Raw genomic sequence first — 15,498 nt, forward strand, 5'->3', positions numbered from 1 at the left:
GTACTGGATTCTTAATTTTGGTTTCCATATATTCATTGCTAATATAAAAATACAATTAATTTTATATGCTGATTTTATCTTGTGACCTTGCTGAGTAGTAATCCATGGTATGGATGTACTAGTTGATAGGAGATTTTGTTAGATTATTTGGGATTTTTTATGTAAACCTTCCTGCTATTAACAAACTGAGCGGTTGTGTTTCTTTCTCATGTATAAGCCTTTTATTTCCTTCTCTTGTCATTTTTTTGCTGTCTGGAACTTATAGTACTGTGTCAATTAAGAGTGGTGAGAGTGGACGTCTCTACTCTGTTCCCCATCTCAGGGAAAGCATTCAATCTTTCACTGTTACGTATAATGTTAGCTGTAGGTTTTTTGTAGATGTTCTCTATTAAGTTGAGGAAATTACTCTCTATTCCTAGTTATCTATGTGTGTTTATCATGAATGGGTGTTGGAGTTTGTCAAATGCTTTCTTTCCCCATCAATTGATAGGCATATACGATTTGTCTTCTTTATCCTACTTGGTGAATTACGTTGTTTGATAACAAACTGTTTTTAAAATGAAGTAGAGGCTAACTATATCCCCCTCTCCTATGCCTTCTCTACCTTTTCTTTTTGCTAAATCTTGTTTTTTCACTGATTTTCTTCCTTCTCTTGAAATGAAGCAAAAAAGATCCTGACTTTGCCTGCCTGCTGCTGTACTTATTTCCTTTTCTCTTACCTCAACTATTGCTTCCTTCTATCTATTCTCTTCCCATTCAAGTTTGTCCTCTGAGTGTGGAGTCCAGGCAGTTACTTTCTTCCACCCTTAAAACTGGCTTGGGAACCTCCCTTATTACCTCATCTTATCAAAATAAAGTCCAACTCTATCAGCAGCGTATATTGAACTGTTCAAAGCTAATCAGCCTCATTTTTGTTTACTGCTACCAATTAACCCATTCTCACACTTGTTCCTGCTCCAGTCTAGCCAAACTCTTCGAGGACATTTCATGCCTCGGGAGTTCATATGCTGTTCCCTCTCCCTGCAATGACCCAGAGATGCCCTCTTTTCAAATGGTACCTTTTATTTGCCCGGGCACAATTAATCAGTACACATGTCTCTTCTCTTTGAGAGTATACATTCTTTACAGGCAAGGACTATGTCACATTCATATTTATGCCCCTAATGCCTTGCCAAGTGCCTGGGACATAGCATTAATAATAAGGGCAGCTAACATTTATTGAGTGCTAGCCGTGTGATGGATACTTTCCTAATGCAGTGGTAAATCCAGGCAATCTGGCACTAGAAGCCTTTGTCTTAACCAGTGTATCATATCATCTGTAATTAGAATACTAAACTTATATTGAGTAAAATAAATAAGTGAAAGAATGAAACCCATAAGGGTTATTATAAACATTTTGAAAAATTAAAGAGTTTTGCAGAAAATAATTAATGACTGAATTATATTTAGCCAAGTCAATTCCAGATATTTCTAAGTTACATGGTACCCTGGAAACGCACCGGAGAGCATGGATTCAGAAATTAAAATTCCATTCAAATTTTCTGCCACTTATTAGCTGAGTGATTTTGTCATTGTCTATAATCATTTTAAGCCTTATTTTCCCTAAGGGTAAAAAGACAATGGGTTCAACTTCATAGGCTTTTTATAAAAAATAAATGAAAAAGAAGAAGACATAAATAACAGCACAATTCCTGGATACACCCTACCTAAAATTTGCTTTCATTTTTCTACTTGCTCTCCAGGAGCTCATATAGATGCCTTGGACTGTTCTTTCCTCTACCCCCATTTTTGGTGGTGCTAATAATTAATTTTTTAAAACCATTTTGTCCACAATTTCATACACTAAATTCATCTCTTCACCTCGTTCACCTAGACCTGAAAATTGCTGCTGCTACTATTGCTTCTGACACAACTGCCACGGTTCTACTTTCTGGTCTCCCTTACTGGGTGTTGTGTGCTTGCCCTGCCACTTAAACCTCCATGTCCCCAAAAGTGAAAAACTGGCTGCTAGCAAGCCTTAGCTGAATATAATTATAATTAACTATCAGTATGGTCAAGCTTCTACTGATAGTTACTGGCACTAAACCTGGGTCAGGATATCTGTTTGTCAGGCAAGTTTTCTCTTTTAACTCATCTTTAACTACCCTCTCACAACACAGCTTACTTACCACATCCTCTATGTAGTTTTCCTCTTGGTGTTCATAACTAGAATTAGTGTGTCCCTTTTTTTTAATCACTTTCATCCACCTCACTTGCATCCTGAACTACATCTAGTCTTGTATTGAAGTATCATTCTACTTGTTTTACCTTTTCAATCAAAATGTATATTCTTGAGGGTGGTTTTTTATCACCTTTTTATCGATACAGTGGCTTATATACCATGTTTCCCTGAAAATAAACCTAGCCGGACAATCAGCTCTAATGCATCTTTTGGAGCAAAAAATAATGTAAGACCCAGTCTTATTTTAATATGATATAAGACCAGGTTTTAATATAATGTAATATAATATAGTATAATAATATAATATAATATAATATAATATAATATAATATAATATAATATAATATAATATAATACTGAGTCTTATATTAATTTTTGCTCCAAAAGACGGATTAGAGCTGATTGCACGGCTAGATCTTATTTTCGGGGAAACAGGGTAGTACGTTATTGAGTAAATGGTTGGTTGTAGGTAAATATTCAGTAAGTGAATGAGACAGAAAGGGATTTCTTAGAAGCTGGTCTGAGACTTTGGAAGTCTATGACTTATTTGTATATCTCATAAAGAACCAGAAAGATGCATGAAAGGCATTTCTTCATCCTACTATTCCACGCTAAGAAAAGAAGCCCACAATGGCATGCTCTCTAGGTTTCCTTAGTGTCTCACCCACTCTCTTCTCTCTTCCAGTAGGAAGCTATTTTAAAGCTCTCAGCAGGGAATTGCACACTTTATTAGGAGCAGCCAAAATCAAGGTGACTGAAGTGAGCTGGGACTGATTCATACTGCTTTTATGTTTCAGTTTAGTACAGAATTGTACAGCCTTAGCTCTAGAGTACACAGACACTACAGACAGAGGAAAGCATCCATCTCCTTATTCTATATTGTTCAGTGTTAGAATGGCCTTCTCATCAAAGCACTTAAATACTATACTGATGGATGTTTTATAAATATGTAGATGTTTTATAAACATTTAGATTTTACAGACAAGCTTTTATCTTTCATTTTGAAAAATGCAAAATAAAAACTCTCAGAAGTATATTGGTTTTCAAAGCCACGCTCTAGTGAGCATTTAATTAAATATTGCCTCTTACTTTATTTGTGACTCCCAGGAACAGGGTTATATTAGCATTGCCAGACTCTATTTACACTAAGCTCTTCAAGATGAAAACTTTGCCAAACTAATAAACTCTCACAAGCCCTAAGATGATGCCCAACTTCCATACAAACCAAGCCATCTAAACAACTCAAACGTCCTTTCTTTCTCTCTCCCCAACCTTAGTCTCTAGTTATGTTCAATGGTCCTTCAACTATAAAATTCTGTATCAACTACACAAACGAAATGTTTTGTTAAACAAGGTCTGGGAAAACTGATTTGAAAAATCACATAGGTGCCCTAATAAAAGAAATCCTAGTTTAAAAGGCAAATCTGAAAGGAAACTCTTGTATTGCCATATTTGCTTGTCTTTTTTCTCTTTCAGTTTTTCTAATCCCATCTTTTTTCCTGTCCTCTTCATCATACCAGCAATCTTGGTGTGCTGACCTCCACCATCCCCTAAGTATCTGTCTGACCCCATTAATTTTCTGATCCGCTTAGTCCCTCCACAAGCTCTTGTCAACCTAACATAATCTATTCAGTTTTAATGGCTTTCTCCTCCACACACACACACACACACACACACACACACACACACACACACACACCTACTACAGCCCCTATTTCTCAAACCCTAATCTTTCAACCTAAAGACAAAGTTGAAATTACCAGATGCCCCAGATCACAAAACATCACGGGGAATGTAAAAAACAAGATCTGCAGCCAGCTGGCTGGGCTGCTTTTTCTGATAAAGATTGTCATTTTCTGAGAGGGATGCTGCAGAACTCTCAAGATGTACTGCTGAATGAAGGGCAGGGTGCACATTTGCAAAACAGTTTGGGCATTTATAATCTGAGTGGCTCTTAAGAAGACCTGACTCTGAGCGTCAAGATATGCATTCTATACCTTCTTTTAGTTGAAAATCCTCAGAAAGGCTATACCACCTATTTGGGAAGAGAGGATAATTTCTCCAAATGGCTCTAAAAAAAAATTTTTTTTTTTGAGAAATCTATAGACCTACTGCACTGGAAAGAAGGAAAACATCTTTATGTTTGGGACTTGAAATTATAAATAGGAACTTGGTCCCCTGCTCTGTGTTATGAAGAGCCAGGATTTTTATTTTCGGTTAGATTCATTCGAAACCTCACTGAAACAAAGACTTTTTACCTTACTTTGACAGTGATGTTGTACTGAGTCTTTAAATAGGCTATTAAATGAGCCCTACTGTTATTCCTGGTAACTTCTTTCTCTAGTTATTTCTTTCTATTGTGAATGATCTGATAATGTGATTAATGTTTTAAGTTCCTTAAAAGACCTTATGGAAAAAAATTACAAATTACTATCGATTCCTCACTTGAATCCACATGATATTTTATTTGGGTTATTGTTTCATGTAGTCATATTATGTATTATTTTATCACAGCTTGTTAATTGACAATTTGTGAAATAGCGATCAATAGTTCAATGTCAGCCTTGGAGAATATATTGAATAAAGTATTTTTTCCATAAGTCAAGGTTGGCCCTAATTCTAATGAACATTTTCAGCATTGATTTGAAGTATGGAATAGGGAGTAAGCTAATTAAACATGCAGATTACTTAATATTGAGTTGGGGTGATTATTGACTAGAATCACACTGTAAGAATTCATAAGGACCTTGACAAATTAAACAAGGTAGTTAGAAGTAAGGTGAAGGTTAATAAGGACAAATATGTGATAATTTACTCAGATATGGAAAAAATAAACTGTGTGTATCAATGATAGTTCAAAATTTGAGGATGAAGGCAATTTCAGAATGAATCATCTGTCCATTATAAATTTGAAATGTAGCATTAATGTTTATAAAGAAAATGACCAAAGTAACCTAACAATGTAAAAGTTATTCAGGCCTTTTAATAGACTACCATGACCTATTTATAAGGTCCGTAAATTATGCAAAAATTTCAATAAAAGAGAAAAAATATGTCTTAGTTAATAGCAATGTAACAAAGTGCATAATAGACCCTGTGGGTAAGATCTAAAGGAATTTAGTGTTTAACTCAACAAGAAGGCTAAATGTTGAAAAGGAAAAGGAAGTGTTTTGGTACATAAAGAAATATCGTGCTAGAGTTTGTCAATAGCAATTGCCCATTTTCACTGTGAACAAAATGAGAGGCTAATGTGGAAGGTGGATTTTAGGTCAGGCATGAGTAAGGACTTCTTGGTGTTAAGTTTTCTAAGTCATTAAAGTGCCCTAGGAAGAAAAATAAAGTCCGTTTTGGAGGCTGGCTTATGTGCCTTAAAGTACATAATTAAATTAAGTGATAACTCCAGGAACTCTTTCAACTTCGATGTTATGAGTGTATTAAGACTCTTTCTTAACACCATTTAGAAATTTGTTGATCTTCAGGGAAATTCATGGGAATTAGTCAAGTCCTTCCTGTATTTTCAATGCTATAGGAACATAAAAATCCACTATTCTATGGTTGAAATCTATTGGATTATTTGAGTATATCATCTTAACATAAATTCTACTATCAATGATGACATCATGAAATGTTCGCCATGTAATTTAGGATAATTCCATATTTGTTCATATTGTCCTGGGTAAATAAATATTGCATCTTTTTTAAAATATATAAGAAAGAAACTACATAGAAAAATGACAAATTGAGTTCACAGAATACTGAGCTTTTTGCAATGGAGTTCTGCTTAACTAATGTATATACAGAGGCGGCCAAAAAAATGTATATGTTTTAAGAAAGAAAAACTGTATTAAAATTGTAATACTCTATATATACTGATAACAAAAGATGAATACAAGTCATGTGAATACATTTTTTTGGCACCTCTCGTATATCTATATATTATGAAAGACTACTTTATTTAACTAGTAGACCATTTAAAATAGAGAACAGGGTGTCTATTGATAATTCTGTCAGCAGGCGGAAAAATACAATGTCTGCCACATAATCAGGATTCATGGTATGAGAAAGTTAGGTCCTAGCTTATAATGTGGGCTGACAAGTCAGACAAGACAATCAGATTCAGTCAACTATTTCCTTGCATGTCTGTAACACTCATTTTGAAGAAAGTTTAACAATTATTTTTATTAATTATGCCTAATAGCAGTAAGAAGCATAAAGCATTTCCATCTCCCTTTGGGTTCTCTAAAATGGCCTACCATGTCCATAAGTCTGAATCAACTTTAAATGTGTATGGGAAATGCAAGTCTCACCAAGTGCATGTGGATGTTTCTCTAAGTAGTCCATGACGGCCATCTTTCTCAAGTGCATCTTTTTTATATGAATTTCCAATGTTCCCTATGACCGTCCTATCTATACCATACGGCACACAGGGGTGCTCCTGACTACTCTGTGTGGGAAAAGGGACGTAAAATACACCTGAATCTCTCAGGAAAGACTTGAGAGTCATCTGCCAGCTGTAATCCTCCAGGCCTACTCATCTGCCATATAGGGACAGTGTTTGAAAGGAGAGGTGTCCCCTCCATGAGCACTACTTCACACTTTTTCTAGACCATGCACACTTGAAATTCTGATGGATATTTAAATAGTTCTTAAAAATAAAGATCAAATAACTATTGTAAAGGGGTTCAGAGAACAAAATCCTGAAGCTGTCTTTTATTGAACTTACCCTCTTGTACTATATAAGAGCAGGTTTGAGAGTAGGTGAGGGACATAGGACAAGAGTAGGGAGAGGGACAGAGCAGAGGGACTGAAGAAGGATGTACAATATAGGCATTAACTGAGTATCCCACATGGAGCCACCGTCATCTGCTGACCCTCCTCTGTAAATCATCAATCCTCTTTGGTCCTCATCTGGCCCTTCTTATAAAGTATCCTTGCCATCCATGGGGCCTCCCATGGGAAATTCTCCCTGTCTCTACAAGTAAAGGAATTGTAGTCCTTTGCCCTGCCTGGTATCATTCAAACTTGTTGGCCTCACATTTCAGGCGTCTGTGTCTTGAGAAGGACAAAAGTCTGGCACCATGAAAGGAAGGAAGACACGATCACCTCGGTGCTAGTATATTCCCTCCATGAGAGATAGCTGTCGCTGGGTTCCTCTTGATTTACCTTGCCCCATAAATTTTGCTTTTAGATTATACAATCTAATCTTCTATGAGAGAACCATATTTCTTCCACGAATGTGCATTTGACCTTAATCTTTTAAAAAGAAGAAACTTAGCATTATTGCACTAAAGAACATTCCACTCTTTCCTGGGCCTGCTGTCATTCAATGGTGTCATTCTTATGCACTTAAAATAGCTCTCACTGAGCTTTTCAGTGTGAACTAAGCCATATGCAAACTAAAATTTTTTCTGACATGAAGGCGTGTTAGAGTCCTGCTTACCCCATCATTTACCCTTGATAGCCTTGTATTTCATCAGACCTCTTTACAAATTTGAATCTGAGGAATTTTGGGAAACTTCACTGAGCAGAACAATGTACTAGGATACAGAATGTGATTTTCTAAAGGACAAGTGGCCATTGTTTATGCTATAAGTGGGAAGATGGAACACCTTTCCGTGGTGCTTATTTCATTGTCCTATCACTAGAGCATATGTATTCTCCTTCCACCTCTTTATTTAAATACTCAACCCTCGAAAGAAAAAAATCCTAAAATTAAATTTTCTGTAATAATACTCCATATCACCAAAAGTGACCATTCTCTCCTTGTTTTGGTGCTTGTTTGGTGGTGTTTTGGTACTAAAACCATGATTCGTTTTGTATTTTTTAATCATTTCAGTTAGCAGAGTTAGTTGAGCAATTTTCCTCATTGTTCAGCTTACTTCTGATATTTCAGTCAGAAATCACCCAACAAACCAACCATTACTTCTCTGCTCTATTTCTGCACTGCTTAGATAAGTATTTCTTTCAGGAATATTCCACTTTGTACCAGGTCCTCTGTGTAACAGAATCATGGACTATAACCTCAGCTTTTCCAAATACTTTGTTTTAGTCCAATTTATTTGGGTTTCCTTTTTATTTATCTTGCCTCTGAACTTACTTATTTTACATACATAGCAAAATGTTTTCACTGGAAGGCTGATAAAGCACTTGCAGCTGATTTTCTTACAGGGGTAATTTCCAAAGCTGTCTTTAAAATAATATGTTTTTTTTAAATGTTTAATTATAAAATATTGCTGGTCATGGTTAGTCAACCACAGAATGTCTGATAATATATAGTAATATAATGAAATACCCATTTTTATGCAATGCTAGCTTAATGGGAATGCTCATTTTTCAAGATCAAAGCAAAGAAGAGTAGCCAAAGCAAATGACCATCATTAATTGTTGACTATTGTCCAGACTCTGGCCTAGGTTCTGAGTTTCAAAGATGATTTTTTAAAAAATAATTATGAGAATCAGCATGTATATTCTAATAAGGTAGACAAAAAGTAAAATTTCATTGCACAATGTTAAAATGTGAATGTATGCTAAGTGTTAGAACAGCACTGAGGAGGCAGTGGATTCTCATCTTGAACGGAAATAATTCACCAGGTAGACAAGGAAACATCTTTTGCTGAGAAAACACTTACCAAGACATAGAGCTGTGAAAACGCAAGGAGTGATGAAATGGTCTGTTTGCCTTTTAATATGAATCTGAATGAGGCAAAAGATTGTTTCTGAGAGAGAAAGGAGGGAAAAAAAATTAGGCCAAATTTTTGAAGTATCTTGAACTATTTTCTAAGGACAGTGGTGTACACAGGAAATGTTTAAATAGGCAGGGATAGGATCAGATTTGTGTATCAGAAAGAACAGTTTAGCTGTGGTGCAAGGAAAATGGATTAGAGGTAGATAAGAGTAGAGATAGCAAAAAGACTTAGAAATAATTTTCTAGGTAGAATTTATGAGGGGATTGGCAATGGAAAGGCAAAGGTAGTGACAAATTTGCAATCTGGAGATATAAAATATACAGAACTTGATGAGAGATTAGATGGGATAGGGGAGTTGGAGAGAAAAGCCATTGGTGAGGAAGAGAGGTTAGCTGAGAATGAATCTAATTGGTGGGAAAATAAGGAGATAGCAATTCCAGAAACCACAGAGAACAAAATAAAATTAATACTTGTAATAAAAGTAACAATTACAACTACCAGTAATTGAGCACTTACAGAGAGCTAAGTACTAAGCTCTTACATGTAATATCTGCTTCAAATATCCAGATTCCTTAGTATATAATTATTATTTCCCCTGTTTCATAGGGGGGAAAAATTGCAATTTGGAGAAGATTAAATAATTTGTCCAATGATTGAAACTCAGATCTTTATGTTTTCAAAACCCCTGTTTTTAGAAACTAAGCAGTTGCCCAGTGTGCATCTGCTGGCAGTACCTCTCAGTGCGAGGCGTGTCTTCTATCACCACCTCGGTGAATTTTCCAACACTTCTGCATGCTTCTTGGGTCTCAATGACAAATTCTCACTCTGCTGGCATATTAGTTGTACTTTTAAGTTTTACATTTTGGAACATTTTTTTTTAATGCTGGAAAACGTACCTCTGTAGTGTACCTACAACAGCTCTCAGCCACTACAATCAATGAACAGCAGTGAGCACCAGGAAGTCTCTTTATTTCATTAGTAAAGGACACTTGGGGCTACAACAACATATGTCCTTTGACAGAGACTGAAATCAGCATCAGAAGAGGAAACTGGGGAGAGAGCAAAAAAAACTGAACTCAGTCGGAAGATACATATAATATAACCCAACTTGTTTGTGGCTCTTTACTGTCACCTCCCTTTGCCTGAAGCATCTAGCGCCTATCCTTTTGACCACTTTCCATTTTTTTCCCCACCAAAAAGAAAAATCACTTCTAATGTGATAATTAAAGTTGATTTGTTGTATCCCATAAAAAAATTGGGATTAGATTTACAATTCCCGAGAGGTAGAGCTGGCAGCTCACTCTTGTCATTTGTGGGTGAGCAATCCATACAAACAGGCTCCAATTGAGAGAGAGAGAGAGAGAGAGAGAGAGAGAGAGAGAGAGAGAGAGAGAGAGAGAGAGAGAGAGAGAGAGAGAGAGAGAGAGAGAGAGAGAGAGAGAGAGAGAGAGAGAGAGAGAGAGAGAGAGAGAGAGAGAGAGAAAGGAAACAAGGAAGGAAGGAAAGAAAGAAGGAAGGAAGGAAAAGAAAGAAAAAATGTATTTGGAAACGAGGTTTATGAGAGTTATTTTAAAGTTTATATGGGTAAGATCTATTCCTTTGTTTAAAAAAAGTAGGGAAAAACATTGGTGAAAGTTCACTGAAGAGAGAACAGGCATTAGATATTTAACTAGTTAACAATTTTAGAAATGTAAGTATTTTTAGCAACACATTCATTATATCAATTTCATTAACACAGAGTCATATAAATGTCCCAAAGAGTTTGCTATGAAGAAAGTTATGACCATGTAGTCTCATATTCATACAATCTTATACTTGAAAAGGAAATGAGACATTAGTTTGACTGTAATTAATGAATCTCCTCTTCAACGATATTTATAAGTGGTATCCTGCCACACACATTCACACACACACACACACACACACACACACATACACACAAAATCCATTAGGAATTATTACATAGGGCGTTATAAAGAGAGAGATCATTATAATAATCATCTTCATATAAAAACAATAAATAACTTGATCTAATACTGACATGACAGGTCCTTTATTATCATTCCTTGAGGAGGACACTGTTCTTCTGTCCATTTGTAGATAAGGAAACTAAAGTTAACTGAGGTACCTACCATCACACAGCTCACAAATAACAGATCTGCTTGACTTGAAAATCTAACACCCAATGTCAAAGCTACTGCTATCAGATATAGCTAATATCAGACTATCACATGCATCAAAATTAATTTTCAGTGTTTCAAGTGTTTTAAATGTTTACCCTTCTCATGGAAAGAATTTGACATAAGCCTAGATCCACTCAAATTCCTAAAATGTACAGTACTGCCCTAAATTACAGTGTCTCATTATATGTAATGTTCATGCAAATAACTATCACTTACCTATCAACTCTCAGTATTGTTTAGTACCCAGGTCTCTAGTCGTATAGGTACCACTACAAGGAATAAAAGAGGAATCTCAGTAAGACTTTGAGAAAATAAGGCTGATTAGAGTGGCAAAACATTTGCTTTTTTTATTGCTCACCATATATACTCATTGTTTACTCTATGCTTATGACTGTGATGTGGGTTTGGGAGGGGGAGCTCAGATTAAATAGAGTCACAGTGTGATAATTCACTGAGTTTTATGTGAGTATATGTGGGTATTGCGTGGTTAAGTGGAGAAATGGAATATACTAGTATGAGTATATTCAGAGTTAACTCTTTTCTAGAATGCTCTAGATTTTCCCATTTCTTCTACAGACTGAGTAAATGTTGTCAATTGTTAAAAAAGAGATATCAATACGTGCCATGGTAAATTAATTTATATATTAGGTACTTAATAATTATTTTAGAATTGTTTTACATTTTAAAATAATGATTTGGCATGTCTAAGTAATATCTACTCAGGTGTTGACCTTCAGGTACATTTTTTGAGGATTACCACTTGTAGAATATTCTACCAGATTTCTTTTAGGGGTTCATAATAGAGGCTATAGCATTTCTACTGAGCTTGCTCTAAAATCTTATTAGCATAAAAATAGCAAAATGACCACTTATAATAGGCACTCTCTTTCTTTGTTGGGCTCCGAAAAAAAAAAAAAAAACAGCCTTCTCTTTTTGTACTAAGCTATTTGAGCTCATTTCATTGTGCTTCAATTTCTTTTTGTCACCTTTGTTGCTGTCTTGGGGTACTATAATGGAATAACGCTGAATCAGACAAGCTATAATTTTTATTGCAAGCATATCTCAAGTCAAATTTATAAGCTGAACTTCATATCAAAAATGAAGCTAGAGGGAACATGCTTTTGTTCTAAGTTTTAAATGCCCTACTATTCTAAATTTGACGAATGTTAAAAATAAACTGCTTTTATCTGGCATCAGGAACTTCACATAGGCAATATATTGACACATTCCTTTAAAGAATCTATTGTGTACAAAACAGCTTTACCAACTAAACTCTTTGTATTATAATTCTACATTCAGGTGGTAAAGCAAATATTTAAGGCAATGCTATGTTACAGAAACCTGCTTATATTAAAGATCCCAAAATTTGATTTCAATTGGCTTTTCATGGCAAGGGAAGAAGGAATGTTAATTTATTTATGTTAATTTATTTAACAGTATTTTGCTAATAAGACTATTTAGGCAAACCAGTTATATATTTAAACATAGTCATAAAAATGTTCACCCCTAGACTCTGGTCTCAGCGCTACCAAATTGAAGCCTTAGAGTTATAATCAGAGTGATTGCTGGAAACACTTAAGCAGCAAGTGGCCAATCCTATTCTAAGAGAGTTTCTGATGAACCCTAACACGGCCTTCTCCAGTTGTTGACCTTTAAGTGCTAGAAGATGCAAATTCTGTACATCTACCTAGCCTAGGCCCTTGTATTAATTGAAATTGAATGAATGAGGCCTGCTATTATAACCTGTATGAATATGTTTCATTTATTTCCCATGTTACCACTTTAGAGCTTCTCCACTAAATAGCGGGAAACGTGAAAATGTTAATGTTTTGAAATCAGTTTTACCTCTACTACTTGAAACAGCTATAAATGAGAATTGTGCTTTTGAAACAAAATTCTCATTGCTACACTATTACCACAGTAATTATGATATTTCCCAGGAACAAATGCCCTGTCACTCTGGCATTAAGTTGTACCCTAGATACATATAGCTTTTGTTCCAGCTTTTGTCCACCACTCTTCACTTATGCTGTCACATTATCTTTTATAAATGGTAGAATTAGTTCAATATTTGTAGACTATTTCAGCAAAGTCTTTCCTTCAAATAGTAATTTTTAAATGTATTATTTCATGCAGCAAAAGTATAGAGCCAAAAGAAATTATTATGGTAGTTCCCATCAAGTAAATGATATACATCAACAACGTAGAACTGAATAAAATGCAGATTACATTTTGCTGAAAGTTACCATTAGAAATTGCTACAAATACTTCTCTAACAAACACAGCCCATAATTTATTGTTTGCAACACAATTTTGTATGTGATGGAAATTGGTAATCTGCAAGAGTATCCCCAATACGTTGCCCAGTGCTAATGTTGGTTGCAAAGACCCCCAGGAAATCATTAGCAAACTTCATCTAGAAACAGACCTAAAGGTCAGAGGTATACTTGAGAGTCATGGCTCATGATTGTGGAGCATTGTGGGTATTTCTTCTTGTTCAAAATATGATATAGTGTTTCAAAGCATCTGCTCCCCTTCTCAGAGGTTAGTGAATCTGAAATGTGCCAGCATTTAATTTTGAACAATATGTTAAAGACACATATTTGATCTTAAATGTCAGTCATTAGAGTTAGGCACCTACACAAATTCAATGAGTTCCAGTGGGGTGGCAATTGGTTTTCTAAGTTACAACGTGTAGAGTGGCCAGAAACTCAAATGTAAGGAAATTGACCACCTATTTAGAGATAACCTAGGAAAGGTAACTCATCTGTAACTCAGAATCATTTGAAAATCATGGAGCATTACTCTGTAAGAGAGAAAGCTGAAAACATATTTAGCTTTCCAGAAACATATAATGTATTCCATTTGAATACAAATAGAAGTCTCTCTCTCTCTCTCTCTCTCTCTCTCTCTCTCTCTCTCTCTCTCTCTCTCTCTCACTTAAAGGCAATAATATAGCAAAAGAAATATAGAAATGAGAGTCAGCATCTTGCAGTAGAAATAATATGGTCTTTGGAGCCAGTCACATCTACATTTGAATCCTAGCTCTACCCTCACTGATTGTGCTACATTGAGCAAGTCCTTTATTCTCTCAGCTTAAGTTTCCACATCTATAAAATGGGTAAAATAGTTTTGAATATGAAGCATTGCTGTGAGGATAATGTATGTTAGTTGCTTGACATGCATATAATAGCCAGTCAGTAAGTGATGACTATCATAAATATTCATTTTAAGTATACACTTGACATTTTGTGTATGCAAAATGTAATTATTTTATGAAAATATTTAAGCCTTGCCACCTAAAAGAACATGGACTTAAGGCTTATACTCAATTAAAAAAAAAAACTAAACAATTATATGATTATCTGGGAATCTAGTTGGTCTTTGATGGGATTGCTAGAATTGATTGACTTGCAGTAAAGTTTCACCAAAACAGAAATTTTCACTAGAAATTTTCACTTATCCTTCAGTAATGATTTTGTCTTCTCATGATTTATGTAAGTGCCATACATACTAACAGCAATTCTCCTTATATATCACATCTTAATGTTAATAAACAACAAAATAAGAAAGGTAATTTGACATACATTTACATATATTGCTCTTTGCTTCCTTTAATTTTATTTTCACTTGAAAATATTCAGTACTCTTGCTTGTGTCTCTCATCTCTCCTAATAATCAAGGTCTCTTCAGGACCTTTCCAAGCAGACAGACATCCCTTACGGCACAGTCCTGGACTCTGCAGTGTATGAGCATGTTCGTATGAAGGGAATGAATCCTTTTGAGAGGGACAGCATGTATTCTCAAATGTGGCGGATGATCAACCGAAGCAATGGATCAGAGAATAACGTTCTGGAGTCCCAAGCAGGCATTCAAAAGGTACTGGCCATAGTTCTGCATTCATAGTCTACCATTTTGTCTTCCATGTTGGAATTGCTAAGTTGAGATTGTTTTTTTTTATTTTAATTTTAACTTTGACATAGAGTTTTCAGGTAAGTTATACCTTCTGGTGATGACAGACTATTTTGAGGTGACTCGGTGTACCAGTAGAGGGACTTCAAAGCCCTCTGTGGTGTGTCTAAAGGATTTATTTCCAATAGAATTCCAAAGGTAGAAAATATGAGCTGGCATTTTGTTCAGAAGGGGTCAGAGACATATAAACAAAGACTGTGAAGGTCTTTACAACAAATCCAATTCCAAATATCATTCAGGTTATCCAATTCTTTCAAATGACTCAGGGTATTTTTTTACCCTGCATTTGTTTTTAGATGAAAACTTTTTCTTTACGTATGATTATTTGAAGCTATCTGTAAGTAAAAGTTAATCTTGTCAACAAAGTTCCTACAAATGTCTGTTTCTATTTTCAAAAGTGAAAATCTTTATATCTTATTTTTATATATCATCATTT

The 15,498-nt window shown here is 35.2% G+C and overlaps 1 protein-coding gene across 3 annotated transcripts in view; it reads left to right on the forward strand.

Annotated features, from left to right (window-relative positions):
* Positions 1–15,498, forward strand: part of GRID2 (glutamate ionotropic receptor delta type subunit 2) — a 1,331,224-nt gene that overhangs the window by 1,056,937 nt on the left and 258,789 nt on the right. For all 3 annotated transcript variants that reach the window (XM_019741137.3, XM_074323476.2, XM_019741134.3), the window contains exon 13: positions 14,774–14,969. In XM_019741137.3, the coding sequence (XP_019596696.3) occupies positions 14,774–14,969 (196 nt within the window). The remainder of the gene's footprint in view (positions 1–14,773; positions 14,970–15,498) is intronic.

The sequence above is a fragment of the Rhinolophus sinicus genome, chromosome 1 (genome assembly GCF_057876585.1).
Source record: "Rhinolophus sinicus isolate RSI-liver-muscle chromosome 1, RSI-T2T, whole genome shotgun sequence".
In the NCBI taxonomy this organism is placed as follows: Eukaryota; Metazoa; Chordata; class Mammalia; order Chiroptera; family Rhinolophidae; genus Rhinolophus; species Rhinolophus sinicus.